General features: G+C 50.8%; 2 protein-coding genes across 4 annotated transcripts in view; one reads left to right on the forward strand and one right to left on the reverse strand.

Annotated features, from left to right (window-relative positions):
- Positions 1-7358, forward strand: part of MGLL (monoglyceride lipase) — a 100789-nt gene extending 93431 nt beyond the window's left edge. For both annotated transcript variants that reach the window (XM_083795395.1, XM_083795396.1), the window contains exons 7-8: positions 2498-2713; positions 3681-7358. In XM_083795395.1, the coding sequence (XP_083651521.1) occupies positions 2498-2713; positions 3681-3806 (342 nt within the window). In that variant the 3' untranslated portion in view covers positions 3807-7358. The remainder of the gene's footprint in view (positions 1-2497; positions 2714-3680) is intronic.
- Positions 7359-12081: 4723 nt separating this feature from the next.
- Positions 12082-23893, reverse strand: part of ABTB1 (ankyrin repeat and BTB domain containing 1) — a 29962-nt gene continuing 18150 nt past the window's right edge. For both annotated transcript variants that reach the window (XM_083795381.1, XM_083795382.1), the window contains 4 exons: positions 21786-21884; positions 21046-21213; positions 17582-17782; positions 12082-15749 (listed from right to left, as the gene is read on the reverse strand). In XM_083795381.1, the coding sequence (XP_083651507.1) occupies positions 15543-15749; positions 17582-17782; positions 21046-21213; positions 21786-21884 (675 nt within the window). In that variant the 3' untranslated portion in view covers positions 12082-15542. The remainder of the gene's footprint in view (positions 15750-17581; positions 17783-21045; positions 21214-21785; positions 21885-23893) is intronic.

The following is a 23893-nucleotide window of genomic DNA, read 5'->3' on the forward strand; positions in this document are numbered from 1 at the left end:
CTTATTTGATCTGCTTGCTATATCAAATGCAAGAGACACAAAAGAGAGCAAGATGTAACCTCAAAAACCCACTCCTGCTTCCAAGGTGAATAACATCACAGGGGCAGGCTCTTTTACCCCATAAATCTTTGTTAGCTGCCATTGAATTTGGTTGAATAGTCCCACTGACTTTACTCTTGCTCCTGTAGAGCGCACAAGGGATGAGACTGTAATTACCTTATGAAGAATTTATTCTGCAAAACGCAAAAGGAAGATGCAAACTTTTTTTTTTTTGCATGTATGCATGCAAAGAAATATGCCTTACAATGAATTTATTGTTCCGCAATAGGAAGATGCAAAATTCTAAGCAGGAAGCAGGAGCCCTGATGGTTGTATCTTGCACCCAGAGGCAAAGCAGACTGCACAGAGAGGCAGGTCGGGAAGAGGTCTAGTAACAGGAGACAGGAAGATAGGAAGGCCTGCAGGGTGCTGTGGGTCACCCCTGTGTTCACTGAGCCTTCCCTACAGCTAGTTTAACACAGCAAATGATGCAGATAGTGGTTCTTTAATCTGCTTTTTTTTTTTCTCCATCCCAAGCTGCTCCACTGCATAAGTCTTTCCTCTTGGTGCCACCTCCCACCGGAATATAAAACCCATTCCCTATATCTCCCTCTTTTCCCCCATGAGCTTCTGCTTTGCCCTCACCCCATGCTCTGAGCATTAACTTTCTGACAAAGATTTTGCTCATTCACCAGCAAGAGGATCCTCCCACTCGCTGCTGATCAATTTAGGTTGGGATTAAGCTATTATTCCTTCTCCTCCCATCATCTATACAAAAATATTTATTGGCTGCTCAGTACCTAAAAAATCCCCTATTCTGTAAGAAGAGAACAAGAGAACGAAACCCATTAGGTCATTCTCCTAGCATTTATGGCACTAGGGAGGGGGCCAGCACACATGAATTCATCAACATTGTTTTACTCCATGGGAAAGGAACTTCCGCCAATCCATCCACCTACCTCTCCTGATTCCAGCACTCTCAAGGTCCTTCAACTGTTGCCTTCAATTCAAAAAATACAAAAAAAAAAAACCTCAAAGCTGCATTGCTTTAGTGCAGCACTGGCATAGATCTGGATTCAGCTGAAGCAAGTAGTTAAGAAGCCAACGCAGCTTGGTGGATTTGCTCAAAATGCTGTCAGAATACCATAAAGCAAGAAAGTGAGAGGGAAAGAGTTCTAGGCACCACCATGCCTTCCTGCCAGCTCCATTTCCAGTGCCTTGTGCCCCAACATATTGCAGATGACGAGGAGGGAAACCAGCTCCCCAGGAAGCCAGCTCCACGCCCTCTAATGAATTAATTCCCCTCAGCTGGGAAAGCCCCACCACAGGTGTCCTCCGGCCCCTGATAATCTCATCTCATGGAGAGATGGGAGCAAAACCTGCCCCAAAACCATTCTGGCACCTTGGTGGTGTACAGGCAGGCTGTGCCTGTGCCTTCACCTCCACAGAGCTGCAGGTCCCTGGGGTGGCCTCGTGGGTCATTTCCCACCCGTGGCCCTCAGCATGTGCAGCAGCAGCATGACCTCACCTTTCTGCAGAATGAGGAGAATTTGAGCAGACCTCCATGCTCATGATGAGAGGAGGAGGCTGTTTTTGGCTAACCTATAAATAATCGTCATTTCTATAAACATCTGCCAGGGTTGGGAGGAACTGGAGGCTGTGCCAGAGACCAGCCTGTAATCAAAGCGTTCTGGCAGATATTGAGATGGCAGTGGCTGTGTGGGCCGTCTCCATGTACAGTATACAAATATTTACTGTAGATTTGCCTGCTGCAGTAACTACTCATTCCTAGTGACTTTCTGCACCAGCTCTTGTGCATTTTTATCCTCTCACAGTCTGGCTGAGCAAATTGTTGACTTTTTTTGCCTACCACCTAATATCATCTTTTGCTGCCTTCTGTCTGCACCCTTTTCACCTGGAACAGACCCTCAGTGTAAGAGTGCTTTGGAGCTGGATGTGTCAGCTGCCTGCAGGTGTAGGGCACAGTCTTCATCCCCAGAGAGGGAAGATGAAAGAGAGAAAAACACCCGAGCCCTCAGCAGAGCGGGATAAGGACCTGGACAATACCAGCCTTGAAGTAACACAGGCTGAAGAAAACTCTGCAGAGGAGACCGTCACCTTTGAGTTACAGAGGGACATGGCAGAGCAGAAAAATGCAGGCAGGTGCCCCACAGGAACAGGCTTTGTCCTGTGCTGGTTGTTTGCCTGCTGCTTTGGCTTGAATATTTTCTAGTGGTGGAAGAGAGAAACACACAGCATGGAGCGAGACCTGTTATGTGAGCAATTCTGGGTAGCCACAGTGAAGGCCTCGACCTTGACTCTGATGGCAGGAAATCCTGACTGAGTAGGAAATACATGCACGAGCCAAGGGAAGAGACTCCTCACTGCCCAGCCAACCTGCTTTGTCTTTTCTGCATGAAATACTGCTAACCTTAAATTACCTCTTTCTCCCTGCCAGATGGAGTCTTACACATCTGATCCCCTGGTCTACCACGGTGGCATGAAGGTGTCCTTCGTCATCCAGCTGATGAACGCCATTGCCAGAATTGAGCGAGCTCTGCCCAAGCTGACTTTGCCCATCCTGGTGCTACACGGCTCTTCCGACAAGCTCTGTGATATCAAAGGGTCTTATTTACTTATGGACACGGTGCAGAGTCAGGACAAAACGCTCAAGGTCAGCTTGTTTTCTTGGTTTTTAGGGTATTGGCCTGTTAGCGCTGGCCTGAGCGGCCTCTGTGAGGGGTGTGGCGGCCTAGGCTATGGTGGCTGACCTCAAGGCCTTACCCTGGGGGGCTGTACACCCCCGGGCCACTTGGACATGAAGCTACTTGCCATACAAGTGCACTGAGGCTCACGACCAGGTGAGGTGGTGACCCCGAAACTCTTCTGAACAACGCCAACCATGTTAGTGCCGAGCCTACCTCATGCCCTGGCCTGTAGGGGTACAGGGGGACCTTCCCAAAGCGCTGCACAACAAAAGCCACTTCACATCTGCTCATTTCAAGAGAGCCACAGCTGATTAACCGATTGTTAGCACATGAATGAGCCTGAAAGAGAGACAGGGAGACCAAGGGAAAGCTTTTGTCATCAGAAAAATAACTGGGTAGCCTGGGCATAAAAGGAGTAAAACTGCACAAGGCATGATGGGAACATTCCCCATTGGCCTTTAAACTCCAGGGGCACGATAAGTATTTATTTCCCTGCTCTTACTGGGAGAAGGAGCAAGAAATGCCTGGTGTTGGGACATGTATTGTCTTCCTCACGTGCAGCAGGGTGCTCAGGTTGAGCTGCAGTGCCAACGCCTTCCTGCTTGCGGAGGGGCAGCGGCAGGGAGAGGACAGGGCAGTGTGTGGAGAAGGTGGGAGGGTGAAAGAGAAACAGCAGCAGCAGAACCCAGAGCCGGGTCTGTCAGCACAGAAGCTGGGAGTGGGATCCCTTTTTGAAGAAGGGCCTGCTAAAGCTGATGGCGTCTCTTGATAACCTATCTTGATTTGATAACCTGCCACATCCAGGAGAAAAACCTGACAAGGTGTGGGCAGGACACATTGGACCTGTGGGTGTTGACAAGAGGGGACTGAAGGCTGCTCTGTTCACGAGGAAGTTTTTTTCTGTGCTAATCTCCTCTCTCTCCCTGGTTGCAGGTGTATGAGGAAGCCTACCATGCCCTCCACAAAGAGCTGCCCGAGGTCACTACCTCTGTCTTCACGGAAATACTTACGTGGGTTGGCCAGAAGGTCTCAGCAGCTGGAGAAACCAGCCATACTTAAGAGCAGTTGTTTTTGCAGCTCTTACTGGGGGTTTCTGGGAATAGACGCTTTTCTTAATAGAAGTCTCTCTGGAAAAGATCTAACGTGGAGGGGCTCGTGGGATATTTTGCCATGCACAGCGTAAGGGAGGGTGGGGGAAGAGGCACAGAGTGGGGCATCACTTGGTGATGTAAATGGCCATTGCCATAACCTGAGAAAGCATTGATAGCTGTGGGAGCAGCTGTCAAAGCTTTCCAGGTGGGTGATGTTGCCAAGATGCCCCTCACCCACCGAGCTTCCTCCATCACTTCCTCTTCTCTGCTTTCGCCAGGGTGACGGGGGTTAATTTATACTGCAATAATTTTTGGTATGTTAAAGAAGTCAGTATCTTCCACTTTACAGTTTTGATTCCAGGTGCATACAGTCCCCTCCCTGTCCCCACCATCCGGTCCCTTTACAGCCTTGGCCCTGAGAGGCGAGCGTTAACGAAGGTGCTGGGTAACGAGGAGAGGCCAAAGATGGAGCTGATGGGGGCAGTGGACAGAGGCTCCGGCTCGGAAGCGAAAGGATGATTTTTGAGGTCAGACCCCTTTGGCTGCTACCTTTGTTAGCAGGTCAGGCCCAGGGGGAGAATAAAGGGCCCCCCGTGAGTCTGCACTGGGGGAAGGCATGCTGAGCAAACCTTCAGTTGTCATCATCACCAGAGCAGAATCCCAGAGAGGAGAGGATGAATGTATACTCAAGCCCACGTAGCACATTCACAAACCATGCTATTCCCAAGGCCAAACCCCCTTCTCCTCTCCAAGATGAACTATTCTGTAAATATTCCTAGGGGCTGCTTTTTTTCCTTCTTTCTTCCTTTTTTTTTTTTTTTTCCTCTTGGAGTTAATCACTTGCGCTACTGAAACTGAAAAAGTAAAGTCAGAGTTATATGAGAATATAGTAATATAATATATGATGTATATAGAGGTGGCTGGGAGCTAGGGAAGAAATGGGAAGAGAGTCTAAAGAAGGGTTAATTGCTCCTTCTCTTGGCAAGGAGTAATGTTGTCCTACCACGATCCAGTCCTCTCACCATAACTTTACAGTCATAATCTGTTGTTTTCCTTCATCAGTTGGAAGATGTCCTGAAAAGAATGCTAGAGAGAAGCGCAGAGCATCTGGTGGGTGGGGATTAGCAGTGGGTGTCCTCATGGTCCACCGGTTTGGCAGGAGACCCACAGCGCGAGCAGAGATCCTGGCCAAGCCCTTGCCCTTCTCCTCCCGAGCAGCACAGCCACCTCTGGGGCCGACAGGGCGCTGGGGACGAGCTCGCCCCTGGGGGCAAGGTGGGGAGCAAAGGCAGAGGACAGGGTGCAATCGTAGGTCCAGCATCCAGGGAGCAGCTCGTGAAGTGCTCCAGCGGTGCAGACAAGCCAAACCCCAGAGCTGCCTGGGTCTCTGGCAGCAGCAGGGATGGAGGCAAGGCTTGAGACCCCAACATGGAGCAGAGGAATCGTATCGATACAGCAGAAGCAGCGCAGCGATCACAGCGTGGCCGTGCGGGTCAGTTTGTCCAGGGAGATAGCCCTAGTTATTACCATGCCTCTTGGCAGCAGCCAAAGGGAAGGGCTTTAACCTGCCCCTCTCCCTGCAGTGCTGCAGCAGCCTGCAAATGCTCCAGGAGGAGATAACGGGGCATCTCCCACGGGGACAAACCCCACTGCCCTCCCTGGCAGCAGCTGCCCTGTGCACTGCTGCCCCCAGGGCTGGATCCTGCCCGTGGCAGCCCTGGGGTCTCACCCACCTCTCCTGCCTTCGGAGCCACTTCTGGCAACATTCAGGAAAGGGACCTCTGTGCAATAGCAGCCAGAAGCAGGGCCCGACACCATCAGCGTGCAGGGATGAAGGCCCTGTGGGTGCAGGTTGCGTCCTTGCAATTGCCCTAAGGGGCCCAAGTCAGGAAAGCTCTTTTATTGAGTTTGATGCAGGCACTTTTCCACTTTTATTTTCCTGCCCTGAAAGAGAGGAACCAGCTGGGCTTCTCCCAGCTTCTGCTTAAAGCATTATTCCCATGCAATCCGCTGCTCCCACCCACCCCTGCTAAACCTGCAGCAGCACCGGCACCGGGAATGAGGCGACGCGCAGGTCTCCCGCTCCACGTCTTCCAGCAGCCTGCCTCGTTGCAATTTCTTTCCCTGAGCGAGGTCCTTCCTTGCCAGATGCTGCTGGGGAAAGAGAGCAAGAACAGAAGTGCTGCAGCGGCGACGAGGCTCACCTGCTTCTTCAGCCGGAGCAGGAATCCAGTGGGCGTGATGCGGCGGTGACAGATGTTGCGGGGGTCGGAGCAAGACGAGGACTTAAGGATGGGATTTTTGAAAGCACTTTTCCCGAGGAAGTCAGGAGGAACAGATGCCCACATTCATTTCATCCCAAATTGACAAGCACTTTGCGGGGCGGAGGGAAGCGACCCTGCAGCAGGAAGGTCAGAGCCCGTCTGCTCCCTCCAGCCTGGCTTCGGGCTGCGGTCAGTGCCTTGGCAGAGCGTGTCTTCCGCCCACGACACATCTGCAGCCCAGAAGACATAAAAGGAAGGCAATTATCTTCATCTAGGGAAGACTTGTCCCTCTGTCTAGCTAAGCTCAGTGACAGCGGCTGGGGGAAGCTGCGACTGAAAATCAGGTCAGCAAACAAAACCATTGCTTAGTTGAAAACCAGTAACAAAAAGCTAAACTAGCCCCAAACCTTGGCACAGCAGGTGTCGCTGCTACCCTCAATCACTTTTCTGAGTTAGCTTCCAAAGGAATTAACATGGGGAAACCTACCCCAAAAAGCCCCGATGCTGCCTGCCTCCAGGCAGGTTGGTGAGTGGAGATTTTCGGGTGGGGAAGCCAGCAGGGCAGGATGGAGCCGGGAGCAGATGCGGGTGGATCAGCTGAGGCTGGTTTGCACCAGCTGCAGCTCTCAGCCCGCACGCTCCAGCTCCCTGCTGCTCCCTTCCCCTGCCCATAAACTACTTTACATTGACCCAGTTCGGTTTCACCGTGCCCCGGAGGAACCCTCCCTTTGCTGACCAGATTAGTAATGAGCAGAGCTGCTGCCAAGGGAAATGTAATTAAACTCCATTTCCAAGCGGCAGGTACCGTTTGCAGGGAGCACAGCCGGCCTTATGAGCGCTGCTGTGCGGAGATGCGCTGGAGACGGGTCTGCCTGGGAGAAGAGGTGGCATCCGCGACCGAGCAATAGCAACGTGCGACTCCCACCTGTGTCACCCACCTCCTGTAGCACTGGGAGACCATTCCCCTCCGCCCGACCCATCACATTTTCTATTTAGCCTGTTCTTTTTACACCACTTACCTTAGCACACTGCCAGCACAAATCCACGGAGATCACGTTTATTTTTCCAAGTAATTTCCGAGCTTGTCTCTCTTGTTCCGTTGTGTCCCAGTTCAATAAAATACATTTATATATATATATACATATATAAAAGCGTATATACATACACGTATTTTCAGTGGGAAACCATATGCGAGTTTAGAATTCTTAAAGGAATACAATGTATATTGCAACTAATAATAAAGTTATGTTTTCTGAGCGGAGCGTGTTTGAGAGCATCATTTGTAACCACCGTATCTCTGGAGGGTGAGAAGGGAGCGGCAGGGAGATATTAAATCCAGCTTGTGGAGGGGCACCTGCAGCCCCTGGGCGCTGCTGGTGTGGCTGGTGCTTGCTCCCCCACCACCATGGACCGGGGAGCCTGGGGGCAGCTGTCAGAGCCCTGAGGTTGCCTTTCTGCTTGAAGGTTGGCTTTTTGGAAGCTCCTGAAACCCACAGCCCTGTGCTGCTGTTTGCTATAGCCCGGAGCAGCCCAACGAGAGCCATCGTGGCACCGCAGCAGTGCTTCCTCGCGTGCTTCCCCTGCCCCGCATGGGACAGGGGTCCGGAGCTGATGGAGGAGCCTGTGCTATCAGACGAGCTCGGCCTGCTTCGAGACCCGTTCCCCACACTTCCACAAGCCCGTTAAAATATTATTTCTGTCCTGAAACGTGCCCAATTCGAACAGGAGGCATGAGCACCGCGGCCAGGCGGAGCAGCGGGGTAAATGCCACCTCGTGCCCCTGGCTGTGACTCCGAAGAGGGCCGGGGAGTGGGACTGGCCCCTCGCTGGCTGCCAGGCAGTGCCCAGTGCGGGTGAGAGCCCGGCCAGCCTGGTTTGGTGTGTTCAGGGTGCCCCTGCTGCAGGAATCCTCCCCTGCAGGGAAAGCAGTGCCCGTGCCCGGCCCGTCGCCCTTCATCATCCTCATCCTCCTTTCTGGCGGTGCAGTTTACCCAGCGTTTCCACGCCACCGCCACCACCCGGGGCACAGCGATCTGTCACAGCCGTGGGTGGCCTTGCTGTTTTTAGCACGTGCTCGTGGCCCGACCCCGCAGGCCGGCAGGAAGGCTGAGGCTTTGCGCCTGTTCCCCCAGCCCGTGCCAGGCCTTGTGCTGCCCCGAGCTGGCGGCTCCTCTCCGGGCTGGGCAGGTGTCCCCTGGCCTCTGCCGTGACACCGCGGGAAGGGGGGACAGCAGACCCTGGCAGGCAGGGGAAGCTCTTCAGTGCCTGGAAGCACTCCAGGAATTTGGATGCAAAACAATTCCTATGAGATCAATGGCGAGCTGGGATGGGTCGCGCGGTACGCGCTGATGTGTAAGCAAAGGAAACTTGGCAGAGGGACCTGCTTGGCCTGGGGTGGAGCGGAGGGGAGGACAGGATGTCCAGCATGGAAAACACTTGTGCTGTCCTGAAAGATAACATGCAGAGAGGAGAAGGGCAGAGGGGAAGCAATGGATGGAGCTCAGGTGGGAAGGATGAGCAGTACCTTTCCTGCAGCAGCGTAGGAAGGGCCCACGGCCGAGGGCAAGCAACCCCCTGACTGACCACAGGGCAGAGCCCCAGGAGAATGACAGAATCACAGAATTGTAGGGGCTGGAAGGGACCTCGAAAGATCATCGGGTCCAACCCCCCTGCCAAAGCAGAGGTTCTGCCAAAGCAGAGCCTCTCCAGCCTTCCCAAGGCCGACAGCCCTCCTTCCACAGTCACGTCTTCATCTCGATGAAAAACGCACTGGCAGCACAGCTCTGCTCAGGCCAGCAAAACAAACCCTGAAGCAGGAGGGGTGCACACGCTGGATGCAAACAGCTCTGGTTCCCGATCCAGAGGAAAAACACAGATGTTCCCTCACGATGGGTTGCGGGGTCAGCTTTGTGCTGGAGCGAAGGCGACAAGCATCCTGCCCGCAGCACAGGGCGGCCCTTGTGCTGGCCACATCAAAAGCGCCAGCGGAGCCCAGCTTCCAGCGCTCAGCCCGTGCATTTGAACACCAAGCCCACTATTCCCGTGCCGAGCGCGTGCGTGTCCCCCAGTGCATCTCCTCCGCACCCAAACCCAGCCCGGGGGCACTCGCGTGACTGGCAAGCCCCGGGCCCCCCGAGATGCCAAAGTTTGCACGCACGCCCTGAGCTGCCCTCTTGGCGCAGTGCGAGCGCTACAGCCGGCAGAGCAAGAGAAGCACTTTCCACTTGCGCGCCTTCAGACCGAAAAGGCTGTTGTTGGATTGCATGCGTGACCAGGAAAAGTCATGTAACGTCGGGACACAAGAAACGTCATCTCCTCCAGGCATCGGGGAGGGAAGGAGCAGTCACCCCAGGAGGAGCAGGACAGAGCCCGTGCCCTGAACGGCGGTGAAGATGCTGCGCCCAAGGAGAAGCATCTTGGAAGAAAAATCTTTCTGGACAATTTGCCTGAAGCATTCCCAGCTTCTTAACAAGAGCTTTGGGGAATTTGAAAGAGGTTGAACTTGCCGCCAACAAACTTGGCTTAAAAACTCCTGGATAAAAGTTCAGTTTTACTTCCAGGGAGGGGGAGGGTGGAAGGAGTTAGAGAGAGCAGATTGCTGGCTCCCGTTATGGAAGCAAGCTTAATAAAATTCATAGAAATATTGGTGGTTCTGTTGTGCTGTGCCAAGAATGTGTTAGAATAAAACCTTCTGAGCAGAAGGGAGAGATATAATGTCATCTTAGCCTTGATATGAAAGATCAGCCTTCACCTCCAAAAGCATATCTCAAGGAGTGGTAACTAACATATTTACTTTCCTTCCCTCTAGAGCAGGTCTCAGCACAGCCCTGCACAATTCATCACTGTCACAGCCTCGCACGAACGGTGTTGGGATGACCCCGGCTAGCAAAGAAGCAATAGGATAAAAGATTAAAGAGGGAGGCATTTCTTCCCACCAGGGTTTTAATGACACCAGCGCAACACAGACCAGCTCAGTTCCTTCCATAGGAAAGCTACATCATGCTCCTCTGGCTTTCCTTAAAAACAAGCCAGCTCCACCCAAGCCCATGAACCAGCACATCTGGCCCTGCCACAGCATTCCCCAATTTCTCTCTTGCTTACCACACCGTGCCAAAGCAATGGCCTCACGTCCTGCCACACCACCAAAGAGAGCAGGGAGCAAGGCACACCCCCGGGACAATCTGTCAGAAAACCACACGAGCTGCAGTCAGGAGGGAGCAGCCCTGGAGCAGATGGCATTTTCCAATCCCGCTCTCTTTCCCCTCGAGCTTGCTCTGCCAGCAACAGGAGGAGGGAGAGGAAAGCTCTCACACTCAGTTCTCAGAGCTTATTTTGGGAACTGAGCAACCAGACCCTCGAGACCAGGGCTAGCTCTTTGCATGGTACTGATCCTCTTCCAAGGCTTGCTTTCGTCTCCTGAAGTGCCCTTCAAACCTCGCCCGAAACCTGCGGGCTTACAAAGTTAACCACGGCCAGGAAAAGCGGAAGGCACATACATGCCTTCCCCAGATGCTGATCACACTTAGCTTAAAGCTTGCCTCCCTGCAGACCTCGCCTTGGTTACTGCCAGTAACCCCCTGCCAATTTCCAACCTGAAACCCCCAAAATGTCCATAACCCCGGAGGAGTTCACCGCCCTCCTCCCTTGGTGCTCCTTCAAGGCGGGCAGCCCCGCCACCTTTATTCCAAACAGGCCCCAACCATGGCAAATGGTTTGCCAGCGTAGCCTCTCTTATCTTAATAAATTTGTTATGTCAAATCTGTTTTAGCTTAGAAGGTAAAATAAAAACCTGCTCTGCCAACACACCCCGCGAGCAGAGAACCAAGCCAAGCCTTTGCTTTCCGTCGCCAGCCCCAGCAGGAGCTGCTCATCCTTAAAAACCGAGCCCAGACACAATCCAGCTCCCTGAGCCGCGACAGGCTTCAGCAGGCTGCCCACAGCAAGAGAGAAAAGCTCAGTGTCACCCCGAGCAGACGAGTCTGTCAACACACAGCGACTGCGAGCTGTTCCGTGGGAAGGTGCCATCTCCACTGTTTATTTGACCATGACTGTACCAACGCCAGCAGCTCAAGTCTCTTAAAGATCCTCGTCTTTTACTCCAGGCTCTCACAGCACAGTGATACTCCTTATAAGCACTGCTCCTTGAGTCCCAAAAGCCTGATTAGTGCTTGAACTTTGCCAAACCCGGTCCCTCCCTTCAGCAGCATTACTCACTCAGATACTATTGCTCTCCCCCCTTGAAAACCGTGCATTCCTGCAGGGAGCTAGAGGGGGGCGCTCGGATCCTTGCTCTCTGAAGCCAAGTCATGCTCTGAAGTCAGCAGGCTGTGCGCAGGCAGCTCGTCGTGCTAGTTGCCACCAGAACTATCGCAGCCACGCAGGCACACAAGAGGGCAGAAGGGAGAATAAGTGTGTGTGTCCTCAGAGAGGAGAGGAAAGACTGCCTGGCACTCCAGCAGGCCTGAGGCTTGGAGAAAACACGTGCTTCGAGGGCACCGCGAGTGCACTGAACAAGTCAGAGTTAAACAGAGGAAGAGCTTTCCATGGAGGCTGAGAAACCTCCATCCTTGGATCTAAGAGAAGCCAGCAATAACAAAGGCATGGGGTGACGAGCAGAGAGGAACAGACAGCTGACCTCCCGGGGACTGCCCAGAGGAGCACTCCGAGATTAAAATCAGCTCCCTGACACACCACCAGCACACGGACCACGTCTGCACCATGGAGCTGCTCACGAAACACAACAACGCCGGGAGAAAGGAGCGCACAAAAACAAGTCGGTGCTTTACACCCATGGCAGGGCTGTCCGAACAGGTCACCAGGAGAGGAGAGCAGTCACATCGTCTTCATCTCTTGGAAGCTTGGTACAGAGCCAGCCCCAGTTCAGGTGCAGGAAAAAGTGCCGAAGAACCCACCCAGTCCTTTCAGAAATAAAGGCACACTGAAGTTAGTTGGTAACAAACAGGCTACAGCAGGAACGGATATAGTGAAATATACTATTTTATTGCTGCACACATGCTTATACATTTCTTCTTAAATATACTGTTGCTCTGATAAACTTTACAATCTTCTTAATTCAACAAGTGGCAAGTAGTAAATAAAAAGGACAGAGGCAACAGAACACAAAAAGGACGCTGGCAACAGAAGAAAAATCCTAAGTTTTTTATTTCGTGATAAAATTATATGCAGCAAGAATAAAGTGAATTCCAATCTACTTTTTGACCTGGCTCCTGTTAATTAGAAAGCTTGCCTGCATGCTGACCATCTGCTTATGCATGCTTTTTCACAGCCCTGTTTTGCCAAAAGGGGTGGGGGGGTTAAAGGACCCCGAGTAATTGGCCGATCCAGCGGGGCTCACAGAAGCGGCCGCTAAGTGCAGGCGGACAGCCGAGGGGTTTGCTCAGCAGCCCGTGAGGAACTGGGCTGCTGGGGGAGCAGATCAAAAGGCCACGCTGACCTTTCCTCCCACGTGTACAACCGCAGCCTCACTCGCTCCACGCTTAAGGACACGGGAATGGAATTATTTAAGAGCAGCCACACGGAAAACGCTTCCCAGCACCGCTGCCCCTCCTCTGCTGTCCTCCCGCTTTGCCCACCGCCAGCGTCCATCCTGCTTAGGCAGCTGAGGCTTCTGCAGAGAAAAGAATTGGCACATTCCTCGGTAATCCTGTTCCTACATCTTGTTCGGTACAAACAGAAGGCAAAGGCCACGTTCTGCTCTCTGGGGCTCCGTGCGAGCCTCGTGCAGGGCTGTCACAACCGTTGCTGTGGGAAGCTGACTACCGAGATGTCAGATGGGGAATTTATGCAGGAGCAGCAGAGGGGACGTGATAAACTAAACATCCTGCTTATGTTCAGTGTCATCTTCAGCCATAAACGGAGGAGAAACACAGGGGAACTGAACCGGCCGGGCTAAGCTGAAGGTTGTTTCTGTGCAGGCTTCATGAGCCTGACACTTTGCTGAGCAAGAAAACAGGCAGTTCTGCTCTTCCACCCTTCTTTTCCCCAAATACATGGGACTTCGTATTCGAGCTTTCCAAATAGCCATTCCCCTCCTCAAATCTACTGCGATGCCTTCGCCAGTTCAAGTTGTGCTGGTCTCTTTGGTGGTCTTGTCAAAGCCAAACGAGGCTCAGAGACGGACACAGACACGTTCCACACATCACACAACACACGCACAGCTCCTCTCCACGCCACCACCCCAAACAGAAGCGCACTGCTGCTGCTCCCCTACAGCAACACACCCTGCACCAACACACCCATTTCCCCACCCTCGTGTGGCTGCAGAAAGCAAACCACAACAACTCCTTAGGTTTCCTCACAAGCTTTTTGAAACAGAACTTAAGCAGCCACACAGCCACTATCTCTTGCCACAAAGAGACTCGCTTGGCAAGAGAAACCAGTTAAACACAAATGACAAAGTGCACGGGCATCTGGGGTCCGGTTAGTGGCACTGCACCTCGTTCCTGCCCTGCCAGCTCTGTCTGCAGCTTCTGTTAGTGCAACTCAGTCCTGACGTGACTTTGCCAAATCCCAGCTTCTCAAATACACCAGCTGAAGCCCAGTGCCACCTTCTCACCGCAGCTGAACCCAGCCTGCCTAGTGCAAGCGGTGCCCAAAGGCTGCCTGCGTGAGCTGCAACACATGCCAGGTATGGGCAGATGCTCTGAGCAGGGGCAGAGTTTGCAGTTCTCATATGGTGGGAGCATGAGTGCCTCACCAGGTGAGATTAGCAGGGAAGGGAGACCCAACCTCCCAGTATATCCGCACTTTTAGCAAGTACCTGCTGAACACTGGATCTCCAAACCCTTTCCTCGTCCATGTGAAGCACCACCACCATTACAGGAAACAAAACCCTGGAGCTGCAGGGAACCCGTGCCCAGTTCTCACCTCAAACACTAAAAGCACACATGACATGGATTATTTTAAACTCTTGCTGCACAGAGTGACCAAAATGACAATACGTATTGGTGACAGCAGCCCACCATCTGTGCAAGATTCCCTATGTGCTTCACACAATGCTTTTTCTTCCCCCCAGCTCACAGCACTGAAAGCGTGCCTGGCCCGAGTCTTGGAGACCTGAGGCTCTCATGACATGCCACTCTGGAGATAAACAGCTCTCAGGGCAGCCTGCTTGGCAGGGGAAGCTTTGTGCAGGGCTATCACCTGCGGGTCGGTGCTGGGGAGAAATAACATCATCACCCTCATTAGGAGTCTAAGGAGACGAAGAGAGAACATGACCTAGTGCAGAACACAGATTCCAAAACATTCATTAGTACAAACAGTGAATTTCCTGGAGAACAATGAACCTACAAGGCTGAAGGCTGAGCAAAGCCAGAAGGTCGAAGAGTGGGACAGCTGCCCCGCAAGAGACCCAGAAGACCCCTCTTTCCTTCTCAGAAGACTTCTGGTGACCCCTCTCCCCCGACCCAACCAGCAAGTCAGTTTTGCACCACCACAATGTACCAAGAGAAAGGGAAAAGTGCTGTTTCCAAGAAGAAGGTGTTTCCTTCCCCTGTTAGGGAGACAAGTGGCACTCTCCCTTTTTTATGCATCAAACGCTACTGCTTTCTAGGAATGGAAGGTCTCTGGTCTCTACTGTATTACCAAAGATGTTTGTTCAGCAAAGCTTTTAAATTCTTAAGTTGTGCATTACATGCAGCACAAGGAAAACATCAAATCTGTGCTCTGTATTCCCCTCCTGATTGCATATACATTGTCCACCTGTCAGAACTCAGATATTTTAAAATCTGAGTTTTTCCACTCCTCTCAGTGTGGAAATCCAAATGACAACACTTCAAAACAACAAAAAGCTAGGGAAGACCTGGAAATCACTTTGGCTTTTTCCACCTAACTAGAATAGCAGGTGAAAACAGCAGCTTCCACACAGCCAAGTGCTTCTGTCTCTCTGTTAGGGAAGTGCTGCTCAACTTTGCCAATCTTACAATGCTGACAGGGAAAGAAGGAAAGGCCATCTTCTTTCTAATATACTTATTTGGGGAGTTTAATCCAGTTTTCTTCCTCTGCTGCTGGCAGCTCAACAAATAGCCTGGCATGAACCAGTTTCAGCAGTGTATTGTTGGGCAACAGAACAGGATGGGTCTTAACACCAGGCACAGCAAGTCCCCCCGAGCAACTCCCTCACCCCCATGGCTTGCGGTCTCCTATCAGCATTGCATCATACAAAGCAGCAGCTACTGAATTAGGCTGAACTTTGGGAGCTATTTCCGAAAGGAGACACAAAAACAAAATAAAACCAAACACAAACCAGACATGCAAATGTCCAGACATAAATAAATTAAAAAGAAACCATGCCTGGAAGTGGATGGGAAGGAGGACAAAGTAGAGGAAAAGAAACATTCAGAGACTCAGATGTTCTTGCACTCCGAGCCAACCCACTGGGGGTTACGCAGGCTGCATATGACAGGCAGGGTTTGCACACATCAGCACTCAAGCCCTATACTGGCCAGGAGGTTTTCCAGAGCTTCAAGTTTCTGGTTGGCTTCCTCGATGGCACTATAAGTCTGCACATTGCTGGTGATGTGGAAGCGAATGTCATCGACCAGGGGAATGGAGTCAGTCTCCTGCCGCTCCTCCACAGCTTCTGCATTCTCCTTCACAGCAGCCACAAACTCCTCTGACTCCACCAGCTGGATGGGGCGGACAAAAGCATCGTTAGGAAGACAAGAAGGTGGGTAAAGAGATGTAAACTGTTGGGATAACGGGCTCATCCACTTTTTCGAGATCTGCTGGGAGAAGAGGGAATCCTAAGGGTGTCCTGTGTCTCCTACAGGCACCACTTGGAGATGTGTCCTGTGGCACTGCTTCACCTGAGGGAGGCAGTAATACTCCAACAGTAAGTGGCCACAGCTGTGAGTAATCTGCACCTCAAGCAGCACGCTGTAACACCCACTAAGAATCCATAGCTCTGCTATCAGGGCACATGAATATACATAATATTCCTTCCAGAAAAGCTCCCTAGCAGGAACTGGCAGCAGGAACCAGGAGATTCTGCCAGACACCTTTGGGTAACGTCTTGCAACAGGCAAGGCAGCGGGCGCTTGCGCCCAACGCAGAACCAGGAGACCCAAACGAGTCTGCTTCTGCCACAGCTCTCAGCCCCACCACTGCCAGCGGGTCACAGCAATGCAGCTGCTCTGTTCTGTGCAAAACCTGACAGAATCAGGTCACCCATGAATGATTCTGCACCGGGTTCCCCGGGAACATGTGGTGTGCTGAAGGGTGAGAGGCAGCTTCGTCTGCCTGTGCGACCGAACTGCGCCTGGGCACAGCGGGCTGCTGAGCCCTGCTCTATGCTATGCACACTGCCAAAATTTCTCCCCGTTGCCATCATCAGTGCATCTCCACAAGATGCTGGCAGCTGCTGCTGTTTTAACAGCTGAGGTTGGCTCCATTTGTGCCAACACCCTTAGAAAGGCACATTGCCAGTACTGGGTCTAAGGATGCCCACTCAGGATAGAAAAGAGGAAGAGGAACATGTAAGCAAAGCCCTACCTTGCCCAGTTACTACTTGGGATATTAATTCAGCTTTCAAACCAAATTCTCTTTTCTGAAGCCAGAATCTGGGTGCATGATCATGTGTTTATCATCCCCAAGCAATACACTGAACAAAATAACAGCCCTAAAATTACTTCATTTACTGTTTTCACAAGCTACAAAGAATTTCACACCTTTCAAGCTGCAGGTGAATATGTTACATTCCCATGTGAGCTGTACAAGCCACTTAGAGAGACCTATCTAAGGACAAAAAAACAAACAAACAAAAAAAACACAGATTCTAGTTTGTCCTTCTGTATGGCAACATAGTCCATGAGTCCTGACACTTCAAGCTATAATCACTAAGCTTAACACTTAAACGGAGCCTCGTAAAGAAAACTTCAGCATTAGATGAATTATTTCTGGCTGTTTAACAGCCAAATTTCCCCTGTGAGAACCTCTACAGTTAGATTTGTCATCCTAAAGGAGAGAGATCATACTGATGACTCCAATCGATAGCAATATGCCAGGGAGACCACCCTTCCCCACCCCGAGCAGGCTGTGTGTGAACACTTGCATACATTTCCTGCACCAAGCTCCCCTGCCAACCCCTTTGGGTTCTCCAGGCTGCAGCTGATGCACTTGGAGAACACTGCTGCTGCTGTGGCCACAGTGTCTGAAAGCTTGGTGAAAGTCACCTGCACACAGCACTGGCAGAACTTTTGGGGCATGTATTTCACCCCACAGCCCACAGGGCTGTGCTAGACAGCCCCCAGCATTTGGCTTACTGCAGTGACATTCCCACCCTCCATCCTAACTCACCACAAGCATTCCTACCCAACAGCTGCTCTTTTTCAGGAAGCACATAAAACCAGAGAGGGCAACTATTTATCACAGACCACGCACAACCAGTAAGTCTACAGCTCACTGTGCATTTAAATTTATGGGCACATGTGCTAAGCGCAGTGGGGAGTGTTTCTGCTACCTTCTCGATGATCTTTGCCATGTACTCCGTGCACTGGTCCTCCAGCCGGGTCAGCTGGAACAGCTTTGCAATCCTCCAGATGCTGACAACGTTGTCCTCATCGAGGATCTGCGCCAAGGTCCTGCCGCACAGGCGCTTGAGCCCGGGCAACAGGTACATGTCTGCCACACACAGCACGTCGTAGGCATTTTCCGGGGACAGCTGGCAATGGAAAGAAGGAAATTACTGCCCAATCCTACCCACCTCACTCGTCCCTTGCAAAATGCCTTCTGTGTCTTAGCTGAGGTTCCCTGAAATGTTGCTTAGCCCAAACACTGCTTTGGAAAGAGGAGCTCAACCTTTCAGGGCTAGGTCTGCCACTCAGTCATTATAGAGTTTAAAATGCTGCGGAGGCAACTTGCTCAGCATAAAGCAAGAAGTTTGCCATTCTGCAGCTGACCCCCCTAACTAAGCACAGAGCAATGCTGAAACACTGAAGCGTAACTGCATGCTGGCTGCTAAGAATGTGGTAACAGAAGGGGGTAGCTTTTAGCAGAGGTACTGAAAGCTCTTCAGAGAGACTGGCTGGCAGAACAGAGAACCTTGTCCACACTACGGCTTTTCCTCCCATTCTCTACTTCTGGACTCACTTTTTGTGAAAAGCGTGTGAAATTCTCTTAAGTTCCTCCCTCAACCTGGCTCTGTGAAGCCAGCCAGCATATCCTCCTGCCCCCACTGTCATTCTCTTCTCTTTTGGGAACTCCCAGTCTTATCAAACTACACCTGGAAGGCGCAAACCAGCCCCTGAAAAGGGGAACGAGACGTATGAACGCAAGCACTGCAGAGATCTAAGATCAAGGAACCCACAGGCAAAAGGACAGCACACGACTCATCTCTGCTTCAAAGGCAGCTCTCAAAGCCAGCAGTAATCCCAGCAGGTACTGTCAGGACCAGGGCTCCTTGGAAGCATCGCAGTATCAAAAGGAGGTCAAATCACATGGGGCTTTCAAAGCCACAAGCAAGTATTTTGACATATGCATCAGAGCTAGATGAAGCACACAGAAAATTGTACCCCAAATAAATTGTACGTGAAGCCCAACTAACTGTGGAACAGACTGCACGTCAGATATTACTGGAGCTTTGACAGGCATTCAAACTGAACTAAATTCATGCACCAGATGCTCAACTTCACACTGTTGTTAATGGCCTTTAACATTTTCAGGCTCTTGAGGTAGAGAACCAGCCTCCCATTTCCCTCTTGGATACTTTTGTTCCTTGCAATAGGAGGATGAAAAAATGCCATAGGTAATGCTGGAGACACCACCTCCAGCTTCACTCAATCTATCCTCCCTGGCTGGGCAAATCCTATTTTAGTCAGCCATCTGCGTCACTAACCTGGAACTAGAGCCACTTTCCGCACAGTTCTGTTCCTGCTAATGTGAAGTGCAAAGAGTGCACTTACCCACATGCATTTCAACAGCCAATCTGCAGGATACAGCACATCCTGGCTGGGGAGGAAGCAAGATCATTTGTTTCTAGAGACCAAGCCACGCTGGTCTAGACTCAGGAACTGTAACTCTAGCGCAGCACGGTCCACTGCTCTGAAAACTGCTCAGCAGCAAAAACACCGCTACCCACATCTGCACGTGTGGTTGCTCACTCTGACAACTGCACAAGGCTGATTATTTCCTCCCCTACAGCTGTCCGCACCGCTGTTTGGACACGCTACTCACAGCAAATGTCTCAGCAGTACACAACACCCTGCAACAGCTGTGCAGAAGGATGCAAGATGTGTTAGAGGCATGTCATGAATGCTATAGTGCCACAGTGATGTAACGAAGCTTTTGGGATTGCTAATCAAGTGCTGCTTTGTCCTTTCATAAGGCTCCAGGAACCTCACAAGCTGGAGGTGTTTGAGTCAGTAGTATTGATGGCAGCAGCTTCCTCCATAAACTCCCGTTGAGCCCACACAAATATCCTGATCAGCAACTTCTCTTTCTACCTGGAACTGTTCCTGGGCTCTGTACATACTCTTCCCTCCTGCTGCAAGCTTTGTCACTACTACAGAGCAGAAAAACCTTGAAGTTATTTGGAAAATAAAAGTGGAACTGAGAGTGTTGACATCTGGCTGGAGAAATCCGGGCCAGGGAGAACACTCCACATGTAAGTGTGGAACTTGAGCTATATTCCTGTTTTCTTGACCGTTCTTCTTGGTAGCTTTCCATGCCAGATGAACTCTCCAGAGAAACTCTTGACTTGGCTGCTCAGTTTACAATCCAAGCTAGTGCCTGTGATGGCACCATCCTGCACGGGAAACATGCAAGCAAGACCCCTTCCATTCCTACCTATCGCTATTGGTCTGCCCTGCCCCAAGTCCAGCTAGGGCAGCTGAGGCACCCCTTGGAAAGGGGCAGCTGACTGGGAAACACCTTTCCTGTGAGCCGTCATGAAGAAGGAAGGCAGACTGCAGAGGTGCAAGGCAACAGGGTCCCACTGCAGCGTGGTCTCAAGGTGAGGAGCATCTTCACAACCACGACACAATTCTTTCCCTCCCTTCCTGCTCCTTCAGAGCACGGCTGAGGGGAGACCACAGACAAGTGAAGCATCTGCTCTCTGGCATACCAATGGCAATCCTGCTCTTGCTGCCTGCTAAATACATCTCTCCCCACCGTGTATTCCTGGCTGCTGCCCGGAGGTGAACAGATCAGCACAAACAAGGTCGCAGCTGCATGTGCTCTCTGTACGTGGCACCTAACCCAGAGCATGCAAGCTGCTTTGGGAGAATTGACACTGGCAGGTGCAGCAGTCTCTGATCACTGCCCTAATGCTAGAATGTGTCCTGGCATCTTGTAGCTACGTTCGTGGAAAGCATTTGCCGCAAAATCAAGGCAGGAAGCTGCTTAACTGCTGAAATTTGCAGCACCTTCCACTACACTCAAAATTGTGTGGGTTAGAGCCCTTTTGTCCCTGCTTGCAATACTGAGCACAGCAAGGCCTCGGTCTCCCAGTGGAACCTTTGCCCACCCCAGCAATAAATAACAGCGGCAATGATTACTCGCTACAAATGGAAAAGTGGGCCATGATGCCAAGGGTAAATAAGTAGGAATCTCTTAACCTTTCCACATCTCCAAATGTGTTCAATCTGCCATCTACTGGCAGCTCCTCACCTTATCCTTCCAGAGCCCAAGGGGGAAATCTGCAAAGACCTGCATCTACCAGCCCGACATGCAGCATGAAACCTAATTTCCAAACTTTTGTCATTGGATGGAAGAGTGGGGATTTGCTTCCTGAATGTCACGCACATAAGCCATCTCCCTGCAGAGCTCACAGCATTCCCAGTACGTGGGTTCCTAAGACAGAGATGAAGTAGCAGAGTAGGGCAGTGGTATTTATGAAACCATCCCCAGGACGCTGCAGAAAAACTCTGCTGTGCACACCTCCCAAATTACACAGCACAGGAGGAAAAGCTCTGTGGCTGGCCTCACCTCTGTATCATCACTGTAGATGTAGTAGAGGACCCGGATGAAGATGTCTTCTGAGATGTTGTGGAGAGTCACCACAGGGATGCTGGGCTGTGTCTGCAGCTCCTCACTCTCACAGAAATGGTCTTCAAGTAGCGCTTTGAAGTAATCGCTGCGGCCACAGAAAAATGCCTGGAGAAGGAAGAAAGGCCAAAACACTAGCAACTCACCAAACAGCAATACCGACCACCCATCAGAGCAGCTCAAAGATATTTCTGAAGCTCAGAAGTAACTGCAATTCTCCCTATATTCTGAAGCTGCATCTTCACTCTTTGGGTGAGACTTCTTCCTCCCCTTTTTCCGTACCTTATTTCTAATCTTGCCTAACCTCAGAACCAAAAAGCATTTGTAAACTTAAGAGATTCACAAGTAGCATGGGACTAGGGCAGGAGCTGGAGTTGAGGTTGGATTTCAAAATCTATTCTTATTGGTGTGTACTTGTAAGTCAAACATTCCCCTCTCCAGGCAGTGAACTCACTTCATAACTCAATTCATAAATTTATCTCCTCACTTTTGCAAGAAAGGCAGGGTTTGCTGTTCTATTAAATGTTTTGAGCAGAGTTTTCAGCTGCAGCGAGACTTTGCGTTTTCCAGCTGATGAGGCAATGCTGCTTCTGCTAAGCGTATCCAACACTGGATGAGTGGGGGAGACAGGTAGACTCACAGAAAAGAGCAGGAGAACGAAGTATAGCACCAGCACATACCTTATGGCACAAGAAGTTGTAATCTGCCACCCGGAAACACACGTCAGGACAACTGTTGAAGTTGTCGGTGCTGTCAAATGGCAACTCCCCAAAACCAACCTGGGAAAAGAAATCAGAAAATCCTGCCTTTAACATTCTTGCCATAAACATGCTCAGGACCCTGAGTTTGGACTTCTTGGTCTTCCCAGATGCAACCATCCATCTGTTCTCTCAGCACAACACAGAGGACCAGAGATGCTCTGAAGAAAGATTTCAATGGGAGGGACTGGAGTCCAGTCTTTGCACTCCTGATAGAGATATTCCTGGTGCAAGTTACAGCTGCTTCCCTTTTCAATGACAACTCCCTGACCCTTCCATACACCTCCAGAAAGCATTTCTGTGCCACCTAGCAAGGCAGAAAATCAAGCGGAGGTGACGTTTATTTCACAAATTGGGTATCATAAGCCTACGAGAGCTTAGGACTAGCACATGATTGTGTAGATCTCCAGGTGGATGTAGTAAAGTATAGATTACATAGATGTATAAACCATCTTAAAATGGTTTGGCTACAATTACTGCTTCACTTGAATAATCTAACATTTCCAAAGCACATTTTAAATTTCTCATTTGATTTGCAGCCAAAGATAGTGTTGTTGCGGTATTAATACTCTAGTGAATTATTTTAACACCAACACACCTCCTCCCAGTCCCACATGCCAACAAAGACAGAACACACATAAAAAAGAATCTGTTGGCCTTATGTTATTTTAAAGTGACACTTCCAAATATTTTCACTTCTACCTTATTCTGTGTTCAGTTGCTAAAAAAAAAAAAAAAAGTTTGTATTCACAGTTGTAACCAAGAGAATTAATCTCTGGAAACAAAAGTTCCCCTGGTTCTTGCTTTCCAGACACATGCCCCTGTGCTGCCTGTGACAAGTTTATTACCTCTGTCTCTAGTCCAGGAAAGTTACGTCCCAAATTTGCACCTGGGACAATCCTGGGCTGACCACAGAGACCAGTCTCCGATCAGAGACTACCTAAGCATCATTTCCAGCATGCCTGCCTCGATCCGAACTGGAAGCAACACACTTTCAGCTGCACTGAGGAGCCAGATGACTCCTCCCTCCAAGACTAAACAAAGGCACGGTCCGCAATACACTGGGGCGGCGCTCTCAGACTAGCTCAGTTTGTATGCAGTGGGGTTTCTCTTACACAGGCCCTGGGATGTGGCAAGGCACCAGGCTGGCAAAAGCTCACGGCACCGCCAAACGCGGCAATCTGGCCCCATTTGCCGTACTCTTCATCTGTCCACAGCAACATTTGGCAGCCTGTGCTTCCTAATCATACGTAAGCCCAGCAACATCCCAATTGTGTGCAGGGCTGTCACAGTGATGCTTCCTCCCCGCTGTGAGTCCTTCCCTTACATCCCCACCAGGGGACTTCTCCCCTAGAACAGACGCAGCCCTCAAGGAACACTCCACACCTGATCTGTTACCTCCTTTTTATACAGCTCTACCACAAAGGACACCTCCAGTACCAAAGATGAGACAAACTGCCCCATCCGTAGCTTCCCTGGGCTGTTACTTTGCTGTTAGCCATGTCTCATGTTTGGAGGCAATGAACAAACCCCAGCAGGGGTGCTCTGTGGCATCCCATTACAAAGGCTGGTAGCCATGGTGGGACTGCCTGCTCTGTTTGCCCTGCTGCTATCCCCACTGCTTCCGTGTCCTCTCCTAGAAATTCTGATAGGAAATTTAAAAAACAAAAGCAAACAAAAACCTTCACAGGCAACTAGAAACAGGCTTTGCATGAGATGCCACTCTTTGCAGCACAAGTTTAAATCAAGACATTAATTCCCCAGCTCCTACGCACATCCATTCTTTGCTCCTCTTTCATTCCCCAAATGTAAATTTTGAGAAGGAATTCACCCCTCTGGGATGGACATGGGAGTTTGTTTGGCTCAGAGTTTGTCTCCTGAATTACAAAATCCTACTGGCTCAATTTCCAGCTCCTAGCCTTGCCTGGTCGGCACTCTAATTGCCCAGGTTTACAAGGTCATTTCCAATTCATACTACAAAAGCAACGTCATGTCATTGTCACTCCTAGTCAGCATGAAGTGGCTTTGCA

The sequence above is a fragment of the Anser anser genome (assembly GCF_964211835.1).
Source record: "Anser anser genome assembly, chromosome: 12".
Taxonomy (NCBI): Eukaryota; Metazoa; Chordata; class Aves; order Anseriformes; family Anatidae; genus Anser; species Anser anser.